Genomic DNA, 22,363 nt, shown 5'->3' with positions numbered 1-22,363 from the left:
AAACTTTACAGGAAAATATATTGTACATTAATACATCTTACAACCTAAATCCTTCAAATTTACAGAATTATTTCCAACTTATCTCTATGGCAAGGAAAGAATTCTGGAAGATGCAAACTATACTGGAATGTTCTTATAGTTCTTTCTCATAGTCCTTGCCTGTATCATGACGTTTTCATCACATCGCTTTATACTTCTTATGGTTCATTTTCATCCTGCGAAGTTCAGTAAGTTTAGTGGGAAAAGGATTCTGTAAGGAAGTGATCATATACATCTGGAGAGCTGAGCGCCAGAAAGTTCTGACAGTGGTCTTGGTGGAATTGTTCATAGTGATGAAGTGCAGACCAGTCCTCTCCATCTCCATATCTCTCTGCCTCTGAAAGGATCCTGTTCAGAGCCATGATGTAACTGAGAGCCATCTGTAGAGTCTCGTACTTGGAGAGCTTCTTGTCCTCTCCCCATTGTGGCACCACTTTCCTTAGGCTATCAAATGCTGTGTTCAGTCCTTGCATCCTCCTCCTTTCCCTGGCATTAGCAGCCAGTCTCCTCTTTGTTAACCCTTCCACTCTGGCTGGCATACTCCTCAGTTGGCATTTTGGGGTTCCCTTAAGTTGCACATCGCAGTCAACAGTGGAATCTTCGTCAGACATTGAAGCAGATTTCATAACTTCACCCAAAGCAGAGAAGTCCTTCACTGGAGTTAGGGACAAACAGCACAGCCAGAAAAGCCTTAAAACATCATGCAGATAATCAGATAGTTGCATACGATAATCCTTGGTTCACAGGTCTAGTCTATAAATGTGAATTTTCTAGGTCCTCTTCACTGCTAAAGCATCAGTTACTGCTTAGTAAACTCACAGTGGACCAAATACCTTCATTAATAACTTTAACATTCTGTCTGCAAATGTCCAGCATTTATATAGTGTTTGTAGGGGGCTAAACAGATGGTGGCAGGTGGGCAGGCGTCCCTAAGCTCTCATACCAGCTCATTACCACCCTGGGAACTATATGCTAGGATTCTGGGAAATATATCAAATCTGTATGTATCTGCTGGAACGTTTACATGATGCTGCCCAGGCAGGATGTGGCCATCTGCACTGATGCTACTGGTACAACAGTCAGTGAATATTCATTAATAGCTAGAAAATGTAGCCATGAAGCATAGCAGTCTGTGCGGGCCCTCTGGTTCTATTGTTCTATACCACTGATTACAGTGTACAGGTCATGCGACTCTAAGATTTACTATTAAATCTGATTAAAAATGATACAATCTGTTTTGCTGTGTGTTTGTGTCACAGTACATGTTTATAAACCCACACTGATAGTGTAAATGGCCGTTCTGGAGCTTTCTTTCTGCAAGATATCACATGGAATATACATATTTACAGTGAATACTTATTAGGTCTTGTAATCATTCCACTCTTAATTGAGGCATCAGGACTATTGTCGTTGGCCGGACTCCCAAATATTGAAGTTTAGTAAACAGATCATTAACCCTCAAAGAAGATGTAAGATGTGAAATGAGGCTTCATAATCCCGCAACAATAGATGCACTTGAGAAATAATTGACTTCAACAAGACAGATGTTCAATTGAGGTCATTAATCAGATGCTGAGGCCCTATACGCCACAAGTAGCATTCTAGATCGTTTGCTGTTCTGCGTGCAAACACAATCAATAGAATTGGAGTATCAATCTTAATAATCTTTATATATATAGCACCAGTAGATTTTGGAGTGTTTTGCAATTCAGAGCATTATGAAAAAAAATCAGATATTACCTAATAAGTCAATTAACAATTCAACCAAGGGGAGTAAGGAGCCTGTTTTGTACATTGTAGTTTGAAATCTGACTTTTTTCAGGTTTAGAAATATTTTTTTAAGAAGGATCATAGACCAGAATTGTTTTTCCGAGTCTTCTGAAATCAATGCCAGAGGCAGTTCCAATGTATATTAAATGGGTAGTTTAAGGAACTATGTAATATATCTTATTACAGGAAAATGCCTTTCCCCACTCATCAGACTCCCTTTCTCTCCTCCTCCCAGATAAATAAATGGATAGATTAAGAAACTATGTATTATACCTTATCAGAGGAAAATGCCTCTTTCTCCACTTATCAGGTTCCTTCCCCCCACCCCCGTCCATAGGAGTCTATGGGGAGAGGAGGAAGAGTTGTTAAGGCTGGATTAACATGGGCATTGGCATTTTAACGTTTGCCCGCCGGCGACGTAAAAACGCGGGAACGGGCGGACAAATTTAACATTTGTGCACTCGTTCAGACGGCCCTGGCCGGACGAATATATGCCGAGGCTGCAAAATGGTGGCAAGGGAGGAGGCGGGAACTAGTGTGCTAAGCTCCCCCTCTTGTCGCAGCCAGCAATGGGAGTAGGCGGAGCTTAGCTCCACCCTATCCCCTCCCATTGCAAACAGCTGGCAAGGGGCATAGAGGAGTAGGGAAGGGGGTGGGAGTTTAGCAGTCACGCTGCTAAATTCCCCCCCCCTTCCCCCCCCCCCCCCCCCCCCCGCGGCAGCTGTCATAGGCTCCCATAGGAATCTATGCAGCCGCCGCAAAAGCGCCCAGCTGAAATGCACTATCTTGGCCGGCCGGGCGCTTTTACGCTGTGGAAATACGCCCATGTACACTGATGCGTTGTAAACCAATGCATCAGAGGAGCAGCGTATATTGGCTGGGCGTGAAAACCCGGTCGATATACGCCCATGTGAATCCAGCCTAGCGGAGGAAGACACAAAGACACACACAGAGGCTACTGGAATCACATCTACACTGCTCAGTAGTTCTCTGTAATCTGTTCCATGCTGTTGCTTCTGATTAAGGGAGAGGTTTCTATTTGCAGTCTATGGGAGACATGGTAACAAACTCCACCTACTAAATGAAGAACATAAGAGATGGAGTCTGCAGTTGGGAAACCTGGTACTAAATGCAGAATACAAGCCATATTTTGGTGGCAGAAATAATGTTATTCCTCCTGTACACAAACAACAGTATATTCTGAAAAGTCACCTAAAACAACAGGTAGACGATATTTCCAAACTTTTGAACAGCGAAAAGTAGGACAATTTCCATGGCTCGTTTTCCTGTTAGGCCATGCCCCTTTTACATTACATCATGCTCATTGTGTTCCCTCACATAGTGCCCGTTAGTTATTCCCTTCGAGTAATAGTGTCCCTTGGTAACCCCCTCACAGAAATACCAGCCACCTCACAATAATAATGCCCCTTATAGAGAAACTTACTGCTTCTTAATGGGGAGGTTTCAAAGGGCATAAATAGCTCCCCTTAGTGGCCCTCTTACACTTATAGTGCCACATAGTGACCTCCTCAGGGAAATAGTACACCCTCACAATGATAGTTCCCTTTAGTGACCTCTTCCCAGTATAAGTGGGTCTTTGTGACCCCCTCATAATAATAATGCCCCTTAGTGATCCCCTCACAGTCATAGTACTGTTTAGTGACTCCCTCATGGTAGTAGTGCCCTTTAATGACCCCCTACAGTAATAGTGCTGTCTTCTGGTTAGTTCCCTGTGTTCCTGTTTGTTTTGTATTCTGTGAATTCTAGTCTTTTGTTTGTTTTCAGTTTCGTTTTATCCCTGAGTTCCCCTCTGACTCTGGACCTGGCTTTGGTCATGTAGTGGGGTCATCCTTTTTGGGATGGGTGCTCCGCTTCAAGGTGGGTTCTGTCAGAGGGATTCAGATTGTCCTGCTCAGACTGGTACCTCTTTGTTCGGTCTGTTCCTGTGTCTAAGCCACCTTTAGTAGCGAGCATACACGCCACATGTCTTGACTGCTCAGGTACCTTTTTACTCATAGTTTTCTCAGCAGTCCAGAATAGACGTTACAAGCGTTGCTTAATGACTTCCTTACAGTAATAGTGCCCTTTAGTAACCCCCTCATATAAATAGTACCTCCTCACATCAAGGGTGCCTTCACACTCGCGAGAAAATCGTGCGTTTTTTGAGCCATGTGAGAGCGAGTGAAAATGCAAAATTATGAAACCAATGATTTTCAATGGTTTTATTCCCATTTGCGATGTTTTCACTCATGCGATGTGGAGTAAAAAAAAATTGCAGTATGTCCTATTTTTTTGCGATATTTTAATTTTTTCCCCCCTATTTTTTCTATGGAGCCTCCTTTTTATCGCTTCACAACGCACGAACTTGCGGTTTTTGTGCCATGCAATTTTAGCATTGCAAACTCCTATTGTCTATCCTGAGAACAATGCACGAGGAAATTGCCTTCCTGGCTAGGCTGAGCAGGAGAGAACACAGCTGGGGATGTCTTCACACCTCATTTCTGCACCATGCCCTCCCCCATCGTTTTTGTGGTAATGTCTGGGGTCGACAACTGAGTTGCCGGTGTGCGCTGGGAATGGGGCCGCCTCTCTAACCTGTTCCAGCAGCTCTGGGGTTCTCAGTATCTAAGTATCTTGGACACATGCATACTGCAGATGGCAGCAGTTCAGCTCTATGCACAGTATAGTAGTATAGGTCTTAGTATCTATTATAGCATGACTACATTATTAACTCTGCACAGTTACCTCCAGTAATCACAAGCGACATTTCTCTTGATTGCAGAAGTCTGTTTTTTTCTTTTTTATCTGGGCATAGGCTGTCATGAAAACTTCTATTCATTAGTCCTCTCTGTATATTCTCACCGTCTTGCTGCTACCCCCAATGCCCCTCTCAGTAAACCCATCATAATAATAGTGCCCCCTCTGTGGCACCATTAAGTTACAGTGCCCCCTGTGTGACCTTGCTTATTTATAGTGCCCGCTCTCTAGCCAAACTTCAAAATAGTGCCTCCTTTGTGGCCCCACTTCGTAATAGTGACCTCTCTGTGACCACAATTATTTATAGTGGTCCCACTTATAGTGTCACCTCTCATGTCACATTTAGAGATACTGCCTCCTCTGTGATCCACTTTGTAGCAGTGCCCCTTTTGTGGTTCCAGTAGTAACAGTGCCCCTTCTGTGACCTTGCTTAGTTATAGCACCAATACCCCTCTCAGTAAGCCCCCCCATAGTACTAATGCCCCCTCTGTAGCCCCACATAGTAACAATGCCCTTTCTCTGACTGCACTTAGTGCCTTTCCTGTGGCCCCACTTAGTAATAGTGACCCTTCTGTGACTACACGTATAGTGAGTGGCCTCACCTAGTTATAGTGCCCCCTCTGTGGCCTCACTTAGAGATAGTGCCTCTTTCTGTGGCCACACTTCCAAAATCTGGAACGGTCTTGCTGAATCAAACAGTTGGTATCGATGGGTACAATTTAAAAATATTATTCTTAATTGACGAAATTTGAAAGTCCATATACTGAGTGATAAAAGAAAATAATTTTAGCTTTAATTCAATTTCTTTAAAGTTGGTCATTTATATGAATCATAAAGGCACTTGTATACAGCATATTGTGGCTATATACAAAATGCAACCATATTAGAGCTGCAGATAGATGCGGACTCTATTGTATGGAAGCATACAGTGGAGGTCTCTGTCAGATTCTCCTATGTATTCGGAACTCCGTATGTAACTCAGCATGCAGTTGCATTTTAGGCAGATATGCAAATACTTAGAGTTGTGTTGTGATTAGATGAACAGTCTTGCCACTTGCTGCCCTAAAAGTGGTTCTACCCTTAGCCTATAAAAAGGCTTTTAGAGGTTATTCGTGTGTAGGGGACCTTTTCCTGCTTGTGCAGAGCTTGTTGACCATTAGATATGCTTCTACTATGCAATTGAAGAGATTTTGCTTAGTTAAGAGTTTGAAAAGGGGCGTATTATTGTAATCCGAGATGCTGGATGGCGATATCAACAAATTGCCCATCAGAGTGCTAGAAGTTGTTGGGACCAGTGTATGCTTGAGGGTACACACAAGGTGACCAGGCACGGGACGCTCTCGACAAACTACCAGCAGAGAGCATCGTCTGAGCAGCATGAGAAGTTCCAACTATTTAGTTGGCCACTATGCAGAGACAGTTGGCACTATCGATACAGGCTTCTGTGTCTGTCAGAACCATTTCTAGGCTCTTGGCTGAAGGAAATTTGGTCTCACAGAGCCCATTACTTGTAGTGCCTGTGACACCCACTCACTATTGGCTCCGTTTGAAGTGGTGTCGTGAACATCGAAATTGGTTGGCTTGTCTTCAGTGACAAATCCAGATTAAGTTTGGGAACAGACAATGGTTGTGATTGTATCTGGAGACCTCAGGGTGGGTGCTTCAATCCTGCCTTTGCTGTTAAGTGGCACACTGCCCCCTGCTGGTGTGATGATCTGGGGGGCTATTACATACGACAGTTGGTCACGCCTAGTAGTGGTACGAGGGACAATGACAGCTCAACGATATGTTCAGGACATCCTGCAGCCACATGTGTTCCTCTCATGGCGGCTTCCAAGAGGCATTTCCCAGCAGGATAATACTCGGCCGCACACAAAGGGTCACAGCAATGCCTCTACAACATTACCATACTTCTTTGGCTACCCGGTTGCCAGATTTATTACCAATAAAACATGTATAGGAACCTAACTTTGACAGCCTACCAGTTTTCACGATCTAGAGGCTTGGTTACTATAAATGTGGACTAAAATGCCATATAAAATCTGTACGCGCCCATGCCTGCCCATATGACGTCTTGCATCCAAGCTAGAAGTGGCCCAACAGGGTACTAGAGCCTCAATGCTTGACCGTATCACATCTTGCATCCAAGCTAGAGCCGGTTACCAGGGTACTAGAGCCTCCCTTTAATATAATCACTTTCTCAAATCAATGTTACAATCACACACACAAAGTTTAATTTGATTTCAGCAACTCCTAAGTGCTTGATTTTTTTGCCGATGAGTGTATTATCCCCAGCCTGCAATGCTTCTAGGCTAGAACAGCGTCATACATACCAAGTACGACAGAGCCTGTACAGCAGTACACTGAGGCCATTCAGCTCTGTACTAAAAAGCCATTAAAGGAGATGTCTCGAGGAAGCAGTTAATTTTTTTTTTTGCCCAGTCCCCCCCATTAAACACACATTACTAAGCCCCCCTGTAAATTACATTTCTAGCTGGTTCGTACTTACCGTTCCAGCGTTTCAGCAAGTTATAAAAGTTTCCTCAAGATGGCCGCCGGCTCTTTCCCAGTCGCTCGCTGCAGCCCGACGTGCGCGCTCCCGAGACGCCGCCAGCTGTGTCTCCATGGCAACCGGACGCATCGCAGCCGCCGACCAGACGCCCCGCAGCCGCCGACCAGACAGCAGGTAACCGGCGCTAGCCCCCGGCTCCCCAGCGCTAGTTCCCCCGGCGCAGCGACAGCCCCCCCGGCCTAGCGACAGCCCCCCCCATCGCAGCGACAGCCCCCCCGGCCTAGCGCTAGCTCCCCCGGCGCAGCGACAGCCCCCCCGGCCTAGCGCTAGCTCCCCCGGCACAGCGACAGCCCCCCCGGCCTAGCGACAGCCCCCCCCATCGCAGCGACAGCCCCCCCGGCCTAGCGCTAGCTCCCCCGGCGCAGCGACAGCCCCCCCGGCCTAGCGCTAGCTCCCCCGGCGCAGCGACAGCCCCCCCGGCCTAGCGACAGCCCCCCCGGCCTAGCGCTAGCTCCCCCGGCCTAGCGACAGCTCCCCCGGCCTAGCGACAGCCCCCCCCGGCCTAGCGACAGCCCCCCCCATCGCAGCGGCAGCCCCCCCGGCCTAGCGACAGCCCCCCCGGCGCAGCCCGGCGCAGCGGCAGCCCCCCCCCCCCGGCGCAGCCCGGCGCAGCGGCAGCCCCCCCCCGGCGCAGCGGCAGCCCCCCCCGACCCATCACTTACCTGGGAGGCTTCTCGGGGCTGCTGGGCTGGGCTGGTCTTCTCCGCTGGGCAGCTCCAGTTTCTGCACCTTCCTCTAACAGAGGATGGTGCAGAATGGCCGCTTCAGCGCGCTCCCGAGCAGTGACAGCTCGTCTGCGCATGCGCAGAAGAGCTGTAGCGGGGAGCACACTGAAGCGGCTCGTGCTGAATGGAGAAGACCGGACTGCGCAAGCGCGTCTAAAAAAGCAAGCTGCCAGCGAATTTAGACGGAACCATGGAGACGAGGACGCTAGCAACGGAGCAGGTAAGTGGAATAACTTCTGTATGGCTCATATTTAATGCACAATGTACATTACAAAGTGCATTAATATGGCCATACGGAAGTGTATAACCCCACTTGGTTTCGCGAGACCACCCCTTTAAGGCTCTGTGCAAAGAGCTCTGCCATGAGCATGAGCCCCAACAATAACTGTGAATGTTCAGCCATACTAGATGGCACTTTGAAATACAGGGGCATTCTCATATTGTAATGTTACGGCATATCACTAGAATGTGCTATAACATGATCAGTGAGGGTCTCAACTGTGAGAGAGTGGTCACGAAAATGAAGGAACTGGCAGAATTTATTAGACTCCTTTATGGGTCCATAGTAAAAAAACATAGAAACTATGATTGCCACAATATGATATCCCTGTATGGCACCGTATTAGACAGATATTCTGAGAATATGATTACTTTCATTGGAACGCAATACGCAAAAATAACTTTGTATGTGTCCATATTATTCGCATACAATAGATTCCTTACTATGTAGCACATTTGCAGGAAGCTATGAGTTCTTGTCTGGACTTTACCTTGCTGATCTGTAACCCAAACTCTATATTTTAGTAAGCAGATCATTAGCCCTGTAGAAGTTGTTATATGTGAAATCAAGCTTGATAATCCAACAACAATAGATGCACTTAAAAAATAATTGACTCCAACAAGACAGATGTTCATTTGAGGTCAATAATCAGATGTAGAAGCCCTATACACCAAAGATAGCAATTAAGATCATTTGCTGGACTACAATTATTGTGAAAAAAAATCAAGCTCCTAGAAGGAGTTGTCCTTTTGCTGAAAGACTTGGCATACAGTTACATCTCAGACAGATACACAAATGATTACAGTTGTGGTGATTAGATGAATGGTCTTGTCACCTGAGGCCCTAAAAGTAGTTTCCCCCCCTTGGCCTATAAAAGGCTCTCGGAGGCTCCTTGTGTGTAGTGACCTCTTTTCCGATTGTGTAGAGCTTGTTGACCACTAGATGCCTCTACGACGCAGAGAAGAGATCTTGCCTAGTTAACAGAGTTTGAGAGGAGATGCATTATTGGAATGCGAGAGACTTGATGGCCGTATCAACAAATTGCTGCCGACTGGGCCATTCTGACCAGACTGTTAGGAGGTGTTGAGACCAGTGGATGCGTGAGGGCACACACACAAGGCAACTGGGCTCAGAATGTCCTTGACAGACCAGCAGTAGAGGAGATCATCTGATCAAACAACAAGCACGAGTAGCTCCAACTCTTTCGGTGTCCACCATCCAGAGACAGGTGACACCATCATTACAGGTCCCTGTATCTGTCAGAACCAATTCCAGGTATTTGGATGAAGGACATTTGGTCTTACAGGATTTATTACATGTACTGACTTTGACACCCACCCAATATTGCCTCAGTCTGCAGTGGTATTATGAACAACAAAACTAGGCACTACAGAGTGGAACCAGGTAGTTTTCAGCAATGAATCCAGGTTTAGTTTGGGCACTGATAATGGCCATGTTCATGCCTGGAGACCTCGGGGTGAGCACCTCAATCCTGACTTTGCTGTTGAGCAGCACACTGCCCCCCACTGCTGGTATGATGGTCTGGTGGGCCATTGCATACAACAGTTGGTCACCCCTAGTAGTGGTACGAGGGACAATGACAGCGATATGTTCAGGGCATCCTGCAGCCACATGTGTTCCTCTCACGGCAGGGTCCAATAGGCATTTTCCAGCAAGATAATGTTCGTCTGCACACGCAAGGGTGTCAGGAGCCCCCACAACATTGTTACACTTCCGTGGCTTGCCTGGTTACCAGATTTATCGCCAATGGGCACATATGGGACCACCTGGGTCGCCAACTTCAGCAGCCTATTAGTTTGCATGATCTAGAGACTCAGATACAGCAATTGGGGAGTGATATACCAAAGGGTGCCATACGGAACCTATAAGCCTCCATGCCCACCCATATCACATGTATTCAAGCTAGAGGTGGTACAACAGGGTACTAAAGGCTTCATGCATGCCCGTATGACGTCATTGTTTATGTCATCAATAGTTAATGCAGATGATGCCCTTCAGTTATATGTTAGTCATATAGGAGTGATTCTTTAAAGTAGGTAACATAGTGTACTATATAATACCATTGTGTGCTATAACTGATTGTACATTCTAACTGATCAGAACTGCTGTGTGGATTTGCTTTTATCGCATCCCATGTACTGTATTAAAAGCCACCTTTATAAAGTCTCTGCAACATTTTTGAAACTAGGTCACTTTTAAAAACTTGGCAAAACAGAAAATGGTTTATTAATCTCTGTTAGAAAAGTAGCAATAAATAATGCTAGGTCAAACCTTGTATAGTTTTATAGCATATGAAAGTTTTAGTAAATCTTTCTCAACTTATCAACTCCCATGTTTCTCCTTTTTTATTATGAAGAAATTGCAGAAGTGTATTCAGATTACTAAGACCAATATGATATGAAAGATGGGGTCAGAAGAAAAAGTGAGCAGGGAGGGAATGCATGGCAAACATAGGCAGGCAATATATCAAGGTGACCATAGTTTTTAAAAGTATTTCTAGAAAATTGGCACTTTGTGAGCCCTAGGAATCCTACACACCTGATTTTGAGTCAGTAGGTAAAGGAATATAATGTGCATATAGATATGTATTCATTTTAACACTATGCATATTTGAATTTAGGCTGTTCTCTTTCTTGCTTAAAATAATGTAATTTATCATGTATCTAATGTATTAACCCTCTCCAATCCACTGTCTGACGTCTAAAGACATCATGACTTAAGGCTGTACAGCTCCGATGTTGGAAGACGTCCGTCGGGGTTCTCTTACTGTATATTACCAGCCTCTCTGCTGTCGGAGCCTATCCAATGTGTCCCCTCATGCAGTACTGGCTTTAGCCAGCATATAGCGCCGTTGTATAACGGCAGAAAAAGAGTAAGCCCCCTAGGAAAACCAGGATACAAATTGGATTGGAAAGGGTTAACACCTTTTTCTATAGCATAAGGTGGGTATCTCCTATTATAATATTCAGTAATAGTCTCACATCAAAGAGTTTAGAGACGAACGTGTGATGGCTACAATTGATTGCCTCCCGTTGTATAGCAATTAGATGCATTGTGTATATGAGGAAAGCACTGTAATATATAGATTATTGAACTGCAAGGTTACACATATGCTACAAAATGCTAAACTAAATGAGGAATTCATAAATAATTCAGCCCATCTAACCTGCCAGTTTATTATTAAGAATACCACCGCCAAGTTTTATCTTTTACTCAAAGACAGAAAACACTTCTTTGAACAGGTCTTACTACGCTTCTTCAAGGGGTTCTTTCAGTAACTATCCATAGTAGGTACCATATAAGTACAAGGAATCTTTCCTCAGGGTTTTACCTTTAAACCTCTGTGCACCGTGTGCTATTGCGGTTTTTAGATCTGCGTTGGAACCTTTCAGAGGTTCTGTCGCAGATCTGGCACAAAATACACACAGCACTTTTTCTTCTGGCTAAAAGCCAGGCAGCTGAGCAGAAACCGAACTGACTCTTTTATAGTCAATGGGGTCCGTCCTGTGCTGTTCAGTCCCGTCATAAGATTGGGATTCCCCTTTCCTGCTCCCCAAATGCAGATGTGAAACCACCCTTAGATAAGCAATATACATAGACTGCATTCAAGAGGACAAACTACCCCCAAGATCCTAGAAAGTGTGTGGCTTCATGAGAAACGGGTGTAGCATAAATGCAACATCATGTGCCAAAAACTGCACCAAAATTTTGGCACAAAAACTGATGTAAACTAAGTCAACTAATAGGTTTTATAATATTAGACAGAAGTGTCCGAAGATGCACCAGATTTATCATTCAACGCAGTCACAGTGATAAATCTGGCACATTTTAAGACTGTCTAAGGTTTGCACTCTCTAACTATTAGACAGTGTTAATATATCTTCCCCACTGTATGCAGCCATATTACAGCCATGTGAAAGTGGTTGTAGGCTTTAGATCAGGGGTGGGCAATTAATTTTCCCATGGGGCCACATGAGAAATTGGAATGGTTTTAGAGGGTCAGACCAACATACGAAGGCTCCATGCACATTGCCTTAATGGGGACGTATTCCAGCCGCCCGATTTGCGGCCAGAATACGGCCGCCATTGAAAATGAATGGCGCTGTAATATCTAGCAAATCTTCAGATACCCGTGCCCGCTCTGCCTCCGTCAAGTTCTTGTATTTCTCTCCGTGTTTAGTCTCATAATGGCGATGCAAATTGTAATCTTTAAATACAGCTATCTGCTCTCCACAAACTAAACACACAGCTTTACCTTTGGTTTCAGTAAATAGATATTTAGAAGTCCATTCTTTGTTAAAAACTCGGCATTCTGCATCAATTTTTCTTTTTTTAATGTTAGCCGCCATATTTAAGGGTTAACAGCTAACCTCGGAAAATAGATTTTTTTAATACACAGTAGTATGCTCCTAGGAGAGGGCACAGAGAGCTGCCCCAAGAAGAGAGATTAAAAAGTGAATATTATTAGTATTATTATTCTAATTACAATGCAAAGGGAAAAGTCCTGACACTTACCAATGACGAGCGTGGAACGATTGTCCTGGCACTCCCCAAGGTCCGCAACGAGCATCCTGGCACTCAGAAGTTACAGTGGCATCACTTACTCAGCATCGGGAAGCAGTGAAACTACAAACTCCGAAGCCTTGTCCATTTTGTTAACTTATGTGCTGTTTAATAAAGTTATTCAAGCCTACGTCATTGGTAGAGGTGCTTGAATAAGTAAGGCCTGAATAACTATTAGCACAGCACAGAAGTGAACAAAATGGACAAGGCTTCGGAGTGCATAGTTTCGCTGCTTCCCGTTGCTGACACCGGACTCATTGGTGAGTCACCAGGACACTCTTTGCGGGCCGGTCCGAGCTATTCAGCGGGCCGGATGTGGCCCGCGGGCCGTGCTTTGCCCAGGTCTGCTTTAGATTCTTAACCTGTAGGCATTGAAAAAGGAACATTGCTTTAAAGCCTTCTTGTACTAGTACCAGCCAGAGGCGTAACTTGAAGCTTCTGGGCCCCAGTGCACAACCTGTAACAGGGCCCCCAACTATTATGCTTTATTCATAGTGCTGAGCTCCCTATATGGATAAGAGAGGCCTTATGGGCCTCCTAAGGCTCCTGGGCCCGGGTGCAACCGCATCCCCTGCATCCTCTATAGTTACGCCCCTGGTACCAGCTGCATACTAGACAGCAAAACTTGACTTCACCTATAGCAGTTACCTTTCCTGGGCTCTAACAACATCTCCCAGTACTCAGATATCAGGACATGATAGTAGGCCAAAAAATAATGTAAAAAACTGACAGTTGAATGAACAAACATGAAGCATGTATGTACAGCAATAGGTAAAACAAAAAAAAGGTTTGGTACCTTATTAGCCCGTAGAGCAATGTGTGATTGTTCTCAGTGAGATAAACCAATTAACTTGTAGATGCATGATGTTACAGCGAGCTTTTGGGGATATCTCACCCCCTTCGTCAGGTTCTGAATGAAACAGTTTTGTTCAATAGCCTCACAAAGGGGGTGAGATATCCCTGAAAGCTAGCTGTATCATTATGCATTTTTGTTAGCTATTAAAAGGTATCATCATATCTACAAGAGAACATGGTTTCTCTTACTGAGAACAATCCCACATAATCGGCAATAGAAAACACAGATGCATGAGTAGGAACTCACAATACATGACCCAAACAGAATAATGATGGTAATCAAATGATGATGGCAGCCAAATAAAGGAGAAGATGAGGTTGATGGGAAGATAGATAATGACCTGAAAAACCTAACCCCAATGGTAAGTCCTTCCCTAATCTATTCTTGGCACTGACCATAACACCAGACACTACTGCCCCTGTGTAAATGTCAGATATTGCTAAAGGAAACCACTATCCCTGATAACAAGGCACTACAACCCAGAAACAAGCAAATCAAACATTGCAAACAAGTGCTTATATGAAAGCCAATGTGATAACACTAGCAAAAATGCTATTTACCTTTGTATGCCTAAAATTACAGTTTTGGGCTAAAGAAAACTCTCTAAAGCAGGGGTCCCCAACCACCGGTCCGCGGACTGGGGCCAGGCCGTTAGGTGTCTAGCGCCGGTCCGCAGCACCGCCGGGAACTTTTGTTCTAAACACAAGGCCCGCGGGCCGAATCCGGCTCGCTGCCTCGTGTTATGTGGCCCGCGGCGTGCCGACGTCGCTCACCACTGAAGCGATTACCAGCGGGGGCGCCGCAGCTCCCCGCTGGTAATCGCGCTGATCCCGGCGCACACTGACGTCAGTGTGCAGCCAGGATCCTCCTCCCCGAGTCCCCTGCACATTAGTTCCACAGGAGAGGACTAGGAGAGGAAGCGTGCCGGGGCTGCACACTGATGTCAGGGCAAGCAGAGAGACAGCGACGCTGACAGCAGGGAGGAGGTAAGTATATGGGTTGGGGGGGTGCTTATTACTAGGGGGGGCTGTTTATTTCTGGGGGGGTTGCTTACACCTGGGGGGGCTGCTTACTACTGGGGGGGCTGCTTATTACTGGGGAGGCTGCTTACTACTTGGGGGGCTGCTTACAACTGGAGGGGCTGCTTACTACTGGGGGGCTGCTTACTACTGGGGGGGCTGCATATTACTGGAGAGCTGCTTATTACTAGGGGGGACTGCTTATTACTAGGGGGGCTGCTTATTATGGGGGGGCTGCTTATTACGGGGGGCTGCCTATTACTGAGTGGGGGGGCTGCCTATTACTGGTGGGGGGCCTGCTTGCCCTGTGTGTGTGCTGCCAGGCAGGGGGGGGGGATATATTATACTGCCCTATGTGTGTGCTGCCATGACATTCTAAATGTCATAATTAAATAAGTATGCACTAAACTCCAACCCCCTTCATAACTCCGCCCCATATAACCAAAGCCCTGCCCATGTCCCGCCCAACCCTGCTGGGCCTTGTAAAAATGTTCTTGCTTGAAGCCGGTCCCTGGTGCAAAAAGGTTGGGGACCACTGCTCTAAATCATTGGCCACTAGGGTTTCCCTTTCTCCTAACTTGCTGTCAATTGCCTGTTGTCAGATGTCGTTATCTCTTACTTGACTTGGCAGGACAGAAAAAAGGAAGTGTGGAGGGGGAGGAGTCATCCGGTTCATTAAAGTCTATGGGAGCTGAGGGGAGGGCGGAGAAGGAGTAAAGCAAAGACACACAGATGTGCTATTATAGATAATGGCAAGTGATTTACAGCTACCTATTCATATGAACACTGCTCAGTCCCGCTGTACACTGTCCTACATTATGATGTACCTATGTTTTACACACACAGTATGGAATCTGCCATTTGCTGTGTACAGAAGACAGCATAACAGATAAGACTCCTCTCAGCAGTTCTGAGAGAACAAAAAAAATCAGATCTTCAGACCACAAGGGGGAAAATGCAGGATGTAAGTCATGCAATGGCCAGAAATAGTAATATTCCACATGCACACACGTGCAGCTTATTTTGAAAAGTCATCTGAATAGCTAGGTACACTTTAATGGTGTCAGGTTCAAATCCCTGCAGAAACTTTACACATTAGAGGCTAAAGGGTTTCTCAAAGCTTTATACAATAATTTCAAGTTTTCAGCAGTTACCGTGTGGTACACACTGCACTACTTTCACTTTCTTAATAAGCAACTATTGGAATAATCAAGTGGGGACAAAAACTCCAAAAATATTCTGGACGTCCTAATCGTGATTTCCATTAAAATCAATAGGAGTAAAAATCCGATTCACTAATTTGGCCTGCAAAATGTCCCTAATGCAGGCAAATGCTCCTAATTGCATGAGAATACAATCACACATCTTGGGTTTTATGAACAAGGACAAGGATGGTGCCTCTTCAATGAATGTGGCTCAGTGGTTAGCACTGTCTTGCACTACTGGGGCCCTAGGTTCAAATCACATCCAGGAGAACATCTGCATAGACTTTGAAAAACTCCATACAGATGTTGGCCTTGGTCACATCTGAACCTTGAATTACAAAATACTGAGCCACCAGCCTTGCTCTTTTTTCTCCAGTTTTTTAAAGTCCATGCAGATGTTGTCCTTTATGAGATTTAAACCCAGGACCCCAGCACTGCAAGGCAATAGTGCTAACCACTGAGCCACATTCATTGAAGAGGCACTAGCACCATCCTCTTTCAGCATGCACTATGGGAAAGCCAATCTTCCAGATTCTTATTCTCATTCTTATCAGATTCTGCGAAAATAAACTCAATTTTACCAGCCGGCCAATCACAATGAAGAACCCTATAAAAACCATCATTGTTCTTTACTAATACACTTTCACTTGGTCCCATTTGTATGTCGAGTATTCTAAACACAGATTTTCACTAGGTGGTCTTTGTCATGCCTATCTTCCTCAGTAGTGGGTTATATTAGGATCCAAAAGCATAAAATCCAATTTCATTGAGCTTACAATGAACAGTTGAACCTGAAGACTGCTTGGGAGTGGCTCTTCATCATTTCTGCATTTCCTTTTACATAGAATGGTGGAAAAGATGCCTAAATGTTCCAAACTTTCCGTTTTCTAACTCTTAGTATATGTGAATACCCATATAAAAGTCTCTGGAGCCAGATCCGTAGCTTTGAGGATGTCTCTTTGTAGTATAATATCAGTATTAGAATTTTATTGAGTTTTGGATTAATTTTTTCTTCATCATAGTAGACCTCAAAGAAGGAAGGATAAATCTCCCCAAAGGAAATATATAATGCAGCTTGTCAAACAGTAGCATGCATCTTATGGAAATCAACTCTTTATGGCTATTCCAGTGGCACTTAGAATGTAACTCCTAACACATACTGGTAAATAGAGTCGCTCAGTTGCATGGTGTGTTGTCAATAAACCTACTAAAGCATTTCAAGCAGTTGTTTATCATATAGGCAGGAAGCACTGTATAGATGCATCTTAGAAGTCTGAAAGGAAATTAGCACATGCATTCTCTACCTTTTGTTCCTTATACTAGTATGCCTGTAATGAGGAGTGATGGTGCAGCATCCCAACATACAACACAAGGATTAAGAGCAGCAGAGTAAAGATGCAAGGGCTTCTACACATCGCTGACTCATTGATCTCCCGGTGACCTGCCTGCCATATGCTGTCTGCTTTGCTAACGCTGCCCTACTTTGAAAGTTACTTGTTCTATCTGCATCATGGCTAATGGGCGACTCTACACTATAATAAGAAAAAGACTTAATCCTTTAATGGACTGAAGCAGTCACTTTCTATTAATTAATCTGTTTAATTACTTTGGGTGGTTATATATTATTTATATTACCTCTTCTAACATGAAGGCAATGAGTTTATTTAGAATTAAATCAAAATAAAGAAAAAAATGATAAATAAAAGTAGAAATGATAGTTTTCCAATAGAATATATATATATATACACATTCCTGTTTCCCCCAAAATAAGACAAAGTCTTATATTTACTTTTCCTCAAAAATATGTCACTTTTTTACATGTATAGCTGCTTGGAGACTATTTAAATTGACTTTTTTTAGTAACTGTAAGCAGGGCTTAATTTTAGAGTAGGGCTTATATTTCAAGCATCCTCAAAAATCTTGAAAAATCATTTTGCATCTTAAAAAATCCTGGAAATCATGCTAGGGCCTATTTTCAGGAAAACTGGGTGTATGCACACACATATATATACACACACACACACACACACACATATATATATATATATATATATATATATATATATACATGCATACACACAGTGCTGTGCAAAAGTTTCAGGCGGGCGTGCAAAAAATGCTGTAAACTAAGAATGCTTTGTTTGTGTCAGTTAAGAAAATGCAAAGTGACTGAACAGAAGAGGAATCTAAATCAAATCGATATTTGGTGTAACTGCCCCTTACTTTCAAAACGACATCAATTCTTCTAGGTACACTTACACCAAGTCAGGGATTTTATAGGATTATAGTCAGGTGTAAGATTAACCAATTATACCAAACAGGTGATAATGATCATCATTTTCACATGTAGGTTCAAACACAGTCATTAACTGAAACAGAAACAGCTGTGTAGGAGGCCTAACACTGGATGAAGAACAACCATGCTCTGATACAAAGGTGAGGTTGTGGAAGACAGTTTCATATCACAGGTCATACACCAGGGCAAGACAGAGCACAACAAGAAGACACAGGGTAGTTATATTGCATAAGCAAGGTCTGTCCCAGGCAAAGATTTTAAAGCAGACTGGGGTTTCAAGATATGCTGTTCAAGCTTTTTTGAATACGCACAAAGAAACAGGCAACATTAAGGATCGTAGATGCAGTGGTCAGCCAAGGAAAGCTAGTGCAGCAGATGAAATACACACATCATGCTTATTTTCCTTCAGAATCGAAAGATATCTAGCAGTGCCATCAGCTCAGAACTGGCATAAACCAGTGAGACCCAGGTATAGCAGAGAAGTCTGGCCAAAAGTGGCTTTCATGGAAGAATTGTGGCCAAAAAGCCAACCCTTTCGATGGAGAAACAAGGCAAAGCAACTCAACTATGTTAAAGACAAAAGTAATATAGAGGTGATACCTTTATTAGCTAATCAGTAAAATTATAGATGCAAGCTTTTGAGGCTACTTACTGCCCCTTCATTAGACATAAAATAACAGCTAGATACACCTGTGAGGAACCACAGTTTAACCCCTTAGTGACCAAGCCTGTTTGCGCCTTAATGACCAGGCCAAATTTTGCAAATCTGACATGTGTCACTTTAACATGGAAAAACACCAGAAAGGCTTTGCATATCCAAGTGATTCTGACATTGTTTTTTCACCACATGTTGTACTTCATTTAGATAGAATTTGTGTTTATTTATTGAAAGCGCCAAAATTGGGAACATTTTGAAAAAATCGCCATTTTTTCACATTTCCAACTGCAATATCTCAAATATGTGCAAACATAATATAGAAATTTTTACTAACATATATATTTCCATCCGTTTACTTTATTTTGGGCGCACATTGGAAAGACTTTCGTTTTTTTTTAATCATTTAGGAGACGTACAAATTTAACATTACTTTTCAGCATTTTGAGGAACACTTTGTTTTCCTACACCAAGCCAAGATTGGAAAGGCTCATAGGAGTCAAAATGATAGATACCCCCACAAGTGACCCCATTTAAAAAACTACACCCCTTAACGTATTCACTGAGGGGTGTCAGTATTTTAACTCCACAGTTTTTTTTCAGGAGTCAATGCAATTTAGAAGAGAAAAACAAAAATTTCATATTTTTGCAAATATGTCATTTTAAAGACAGGACTTTTTTCTATAATACACATGAAAATGAGGATTTGCACCTCAGAATGGATACGCCTGTTTGTCCCGTGCTCAGAAACATACCCATTGTGGCCCTACTATTACGTCTGTATGCACAATGGGGTCCAAAATGAAAGGAGCAACCGGTGGCTTTCGGAACAGCAATTTTGCTTGAAGGAGATTTAGTCCCCATTGCCCACTTGTAGAGCCATTGAGTGACTAAAACGATGGAGAACCCCCACAAGTGACCCCATTTTGAAAAGTAGACCCCTTAACTAATTTATCTAGGGGTACGATGACTTTTTTGACTTCACAGTTTTTGAATGAATCTAAGCCAAGCAGAAGGAAAAAAATATGATTTTCATTTTTTTGGCAATTGTGTCAATTTAAAAAATTTTTTTTTGTACAGTGTACATAGGAATGAAGATGTTCACCCCAAAATGGATACCCCTGTTTGTCTCGTGTTCAGAAATATACCCATTGTGGCCCTAATCTACTTAAAGGAAACATGGCTAGGCCTATAATGGAAGGAGCACCTGTTGGATTTCAGGGTACAACGGAATAAATTCCAGGCCCCATTGCCCACTTGTAGAGCCATTGAGTGGCCAAAACGATAGAGAACCCCCACAAATGACCCCATTTTGAAAACTAGACCCCTTAACGAATTCATCTAGGTGTATACTGTGTGTTTTGAGACCACAGTATTTGAATGAATCTAAGCAAAGCAGAAGGAAAAAATTACGATTTTCATTTTTTTGGCAATTTTGTCAATTTAAAAACTGTTTTTTTTGTACAGTGTACATAGGAATGAAGACATTCACCCCAAAATAGATACCCACATTTGTCCTGTGTTCAGAAACATATGCATTGTGGCCCTAATCTACTTACAGGACACATGGCTAGGCCCATAATGGAGGGAATACCTGCTGAATTTCAGGGTACAACTGAATGAATTCCAGGCCCCATTGCCCACTTATGCAGAAAAAAAATTTACTTTCTAAAAATAATCCATCCCCACCCCCCACCATCCCCATTTTTTGGCATTCCCTAAATATTAGATAAAAGTAATAATATAAACTGCTTTTTATGTCCGAAGACAGGGGTAATTACGAAGGCTGGTTAGGATGGGCACATGGGGCAAGAAAACCGGGTATCCCCCCCCTTTCTCGCTTTTTTGGGGGTATTTCGTGACCTCAGCGGCGGGGAGGGGGTGTTAAAAGTGGCGCTGTGTGGCTTTGTAATCTTGCTGCGGTGCGGCGGTCTCACACAGAAGGCGCTCAACAAGCTGCTCCTGGAACTGCATAAAGGCGAACATTCCCGGGGCTTCTTGTAAATTACGGATTACAGGTAGCGATCCAAATAATGCTAGGCTACCACGCAAGTATGCAGAATCCGCTTACGGAGGCCCGCAGCGGATTCCAGCTGTGACCCTGCGTACGGCCACGTAATGTACTGCGCATAACTGCCTACTCACACAGGCGGTCATGCGCAGTACACCGTTTTTTGTTTATATTTCCCACGCCGTCGCTTAGAGATGACCCGGGTACACGCAGCCTGTTCACAATGTGTTTGCACATGGGCTGCGAGTGTATCTGCGGTCATAGAGCACAATGGGCTCTAGGTCGCGGATATCCGTGGTAAAGTATAGCATGCCGTGTTCTGTTTCTGTGAGTGGATTCCGTAATTGCGACCCGCTAATTGGGGGGAATTGTGTAATCCAATGCATGCGATTGACCGTGGATTACCGCTGATCAAGCGCATGCAGAACCCGTAATTCCTCTCCGGTCATGCGTGACCGGCCTAATGTTATACCACTAATTTATCACGTGACCGGGGACTGCTCAACGAGGCCACCGGTCACTGCTCCATGCTCTCGGCGACCGTAGGTCGCTGAGAGCAAGGAGATTTAAAATTTCCTGGGCTCCCCGGCTCCTGCGAATGTGTCCGGTGTTTTGCCGGCAGTCGCATGCGCAGAATCCGGGAAAGTTCACAAAGGAGGATTGCGTCGGGGTGCAAATACGGAGGCCTCCGTTAAAAAGTTTCATCTCCTCTCACCGATCGCATCGGTGAGGGGAGATGAACCTTCACCTTTTTTTTACTTTTACGTGATCGCCATTATCCATTGGATAACGGCAAACACGTGATCAGGAACCGCTCACCGCGGCTCTCCGTGAAGTCTCCAGGCTCTCGGCTAAGTTTTGTAGCCAGGAGCAGGGAGATTTTAAATTACGCTGGCAATCCACAGCTTTTGTGCATGCGTCCGCCACTTTGGCAACGGGCGCGTGCGCAGAAGCTGGGGTAAGGTCCACGGATCAACATCCCACCAGGGAGCAAATCTGGGACCTTGGGTACGTAATTTCATCACCCCTTAAACTTTTAACTTTTTTTTTTTACTTTTTAACTTTATATGATCACCGTTATCCGATGGATAACGGTGATCATATGACTGGAAACCACATACAGCGGTCCCCAGTCATATCTCCCTGCACTCGGCTATCTGTGACAGCCGGGTGCAGGAAGATTTTGAATTTGCCGGGCTCGCCGGCCTTCTGCACATGCGCGCCACATCGGCGCATGCGCAGAAGCCAGCGGAGGGTCCAGACACTGGCCGGAGGACATGGAGGAAGGGGGGTGAGTATTTTCACCTTCTCTCATGGATCCGATCCATGAGGGGAGGTGAAGCTTTTCTTTTTTTACACTGTTCTCTACTTTTTTGCGATCGCCGTTATCCATTGGATAACGGCGATCGCGGTAACGGGGACCACTCACCGCAGTCCCTGCTGACATCTCCTGCCTCCCAGCTACCTACAGGAGCCGGGAGCCAGGAGACTTTAAGTTTCCCGGGCCGCCAGGCCTTCTGCGCATGCGGCTGACGTAATGCTGCCTGGCACGCATGCGCAGAAGACCGGCTTCAGGGCCCGGAGCATCGGGAGA

General features: G+C 44.5%; 1 protein-coding gene across 1 annotated transcript; it reads right to left on the bottom strand.

Annotated features, from left to right (window-relative positions):
* Positions 1-233: 233 nt before the first annotated feature.
* On the bottom strand, positions 234-764 carry ATOH7 (atonal bHLH transcription factor 7). The gene has a single exon (XM_066601633.1). It carries the CDS (start codon positions 762-764, stop codon positions 234-236), a length of 531 nt encoding a protein of 176 aa, XP_066457730.1.
* Between the last annotated feature and the right edge of the window lie 21,599 nt (positions 765-22,363).

Source organism: Eleutherodactylus coqui, chromosome 4 (genome assembly GCF_035609145.1).
Source record: "Eleutherodactylus coqui strain aEleCoq1 chromosome 4, aEleCoq1.hap1, whole genome shotgun sequence".
Taxonomy (NCBI): Eukaryota; Metazoa; Chordata; class Amphibia; order Anura; family Eleutherodactylidae; genus Eleutherodactylus; species Eleutherodactylus coqui.
The sequence above is the reverse complement of the archived record's forward strand: the minus strand, read 5'-3'. Positions and strand labels throughout refer to the sequence as shown.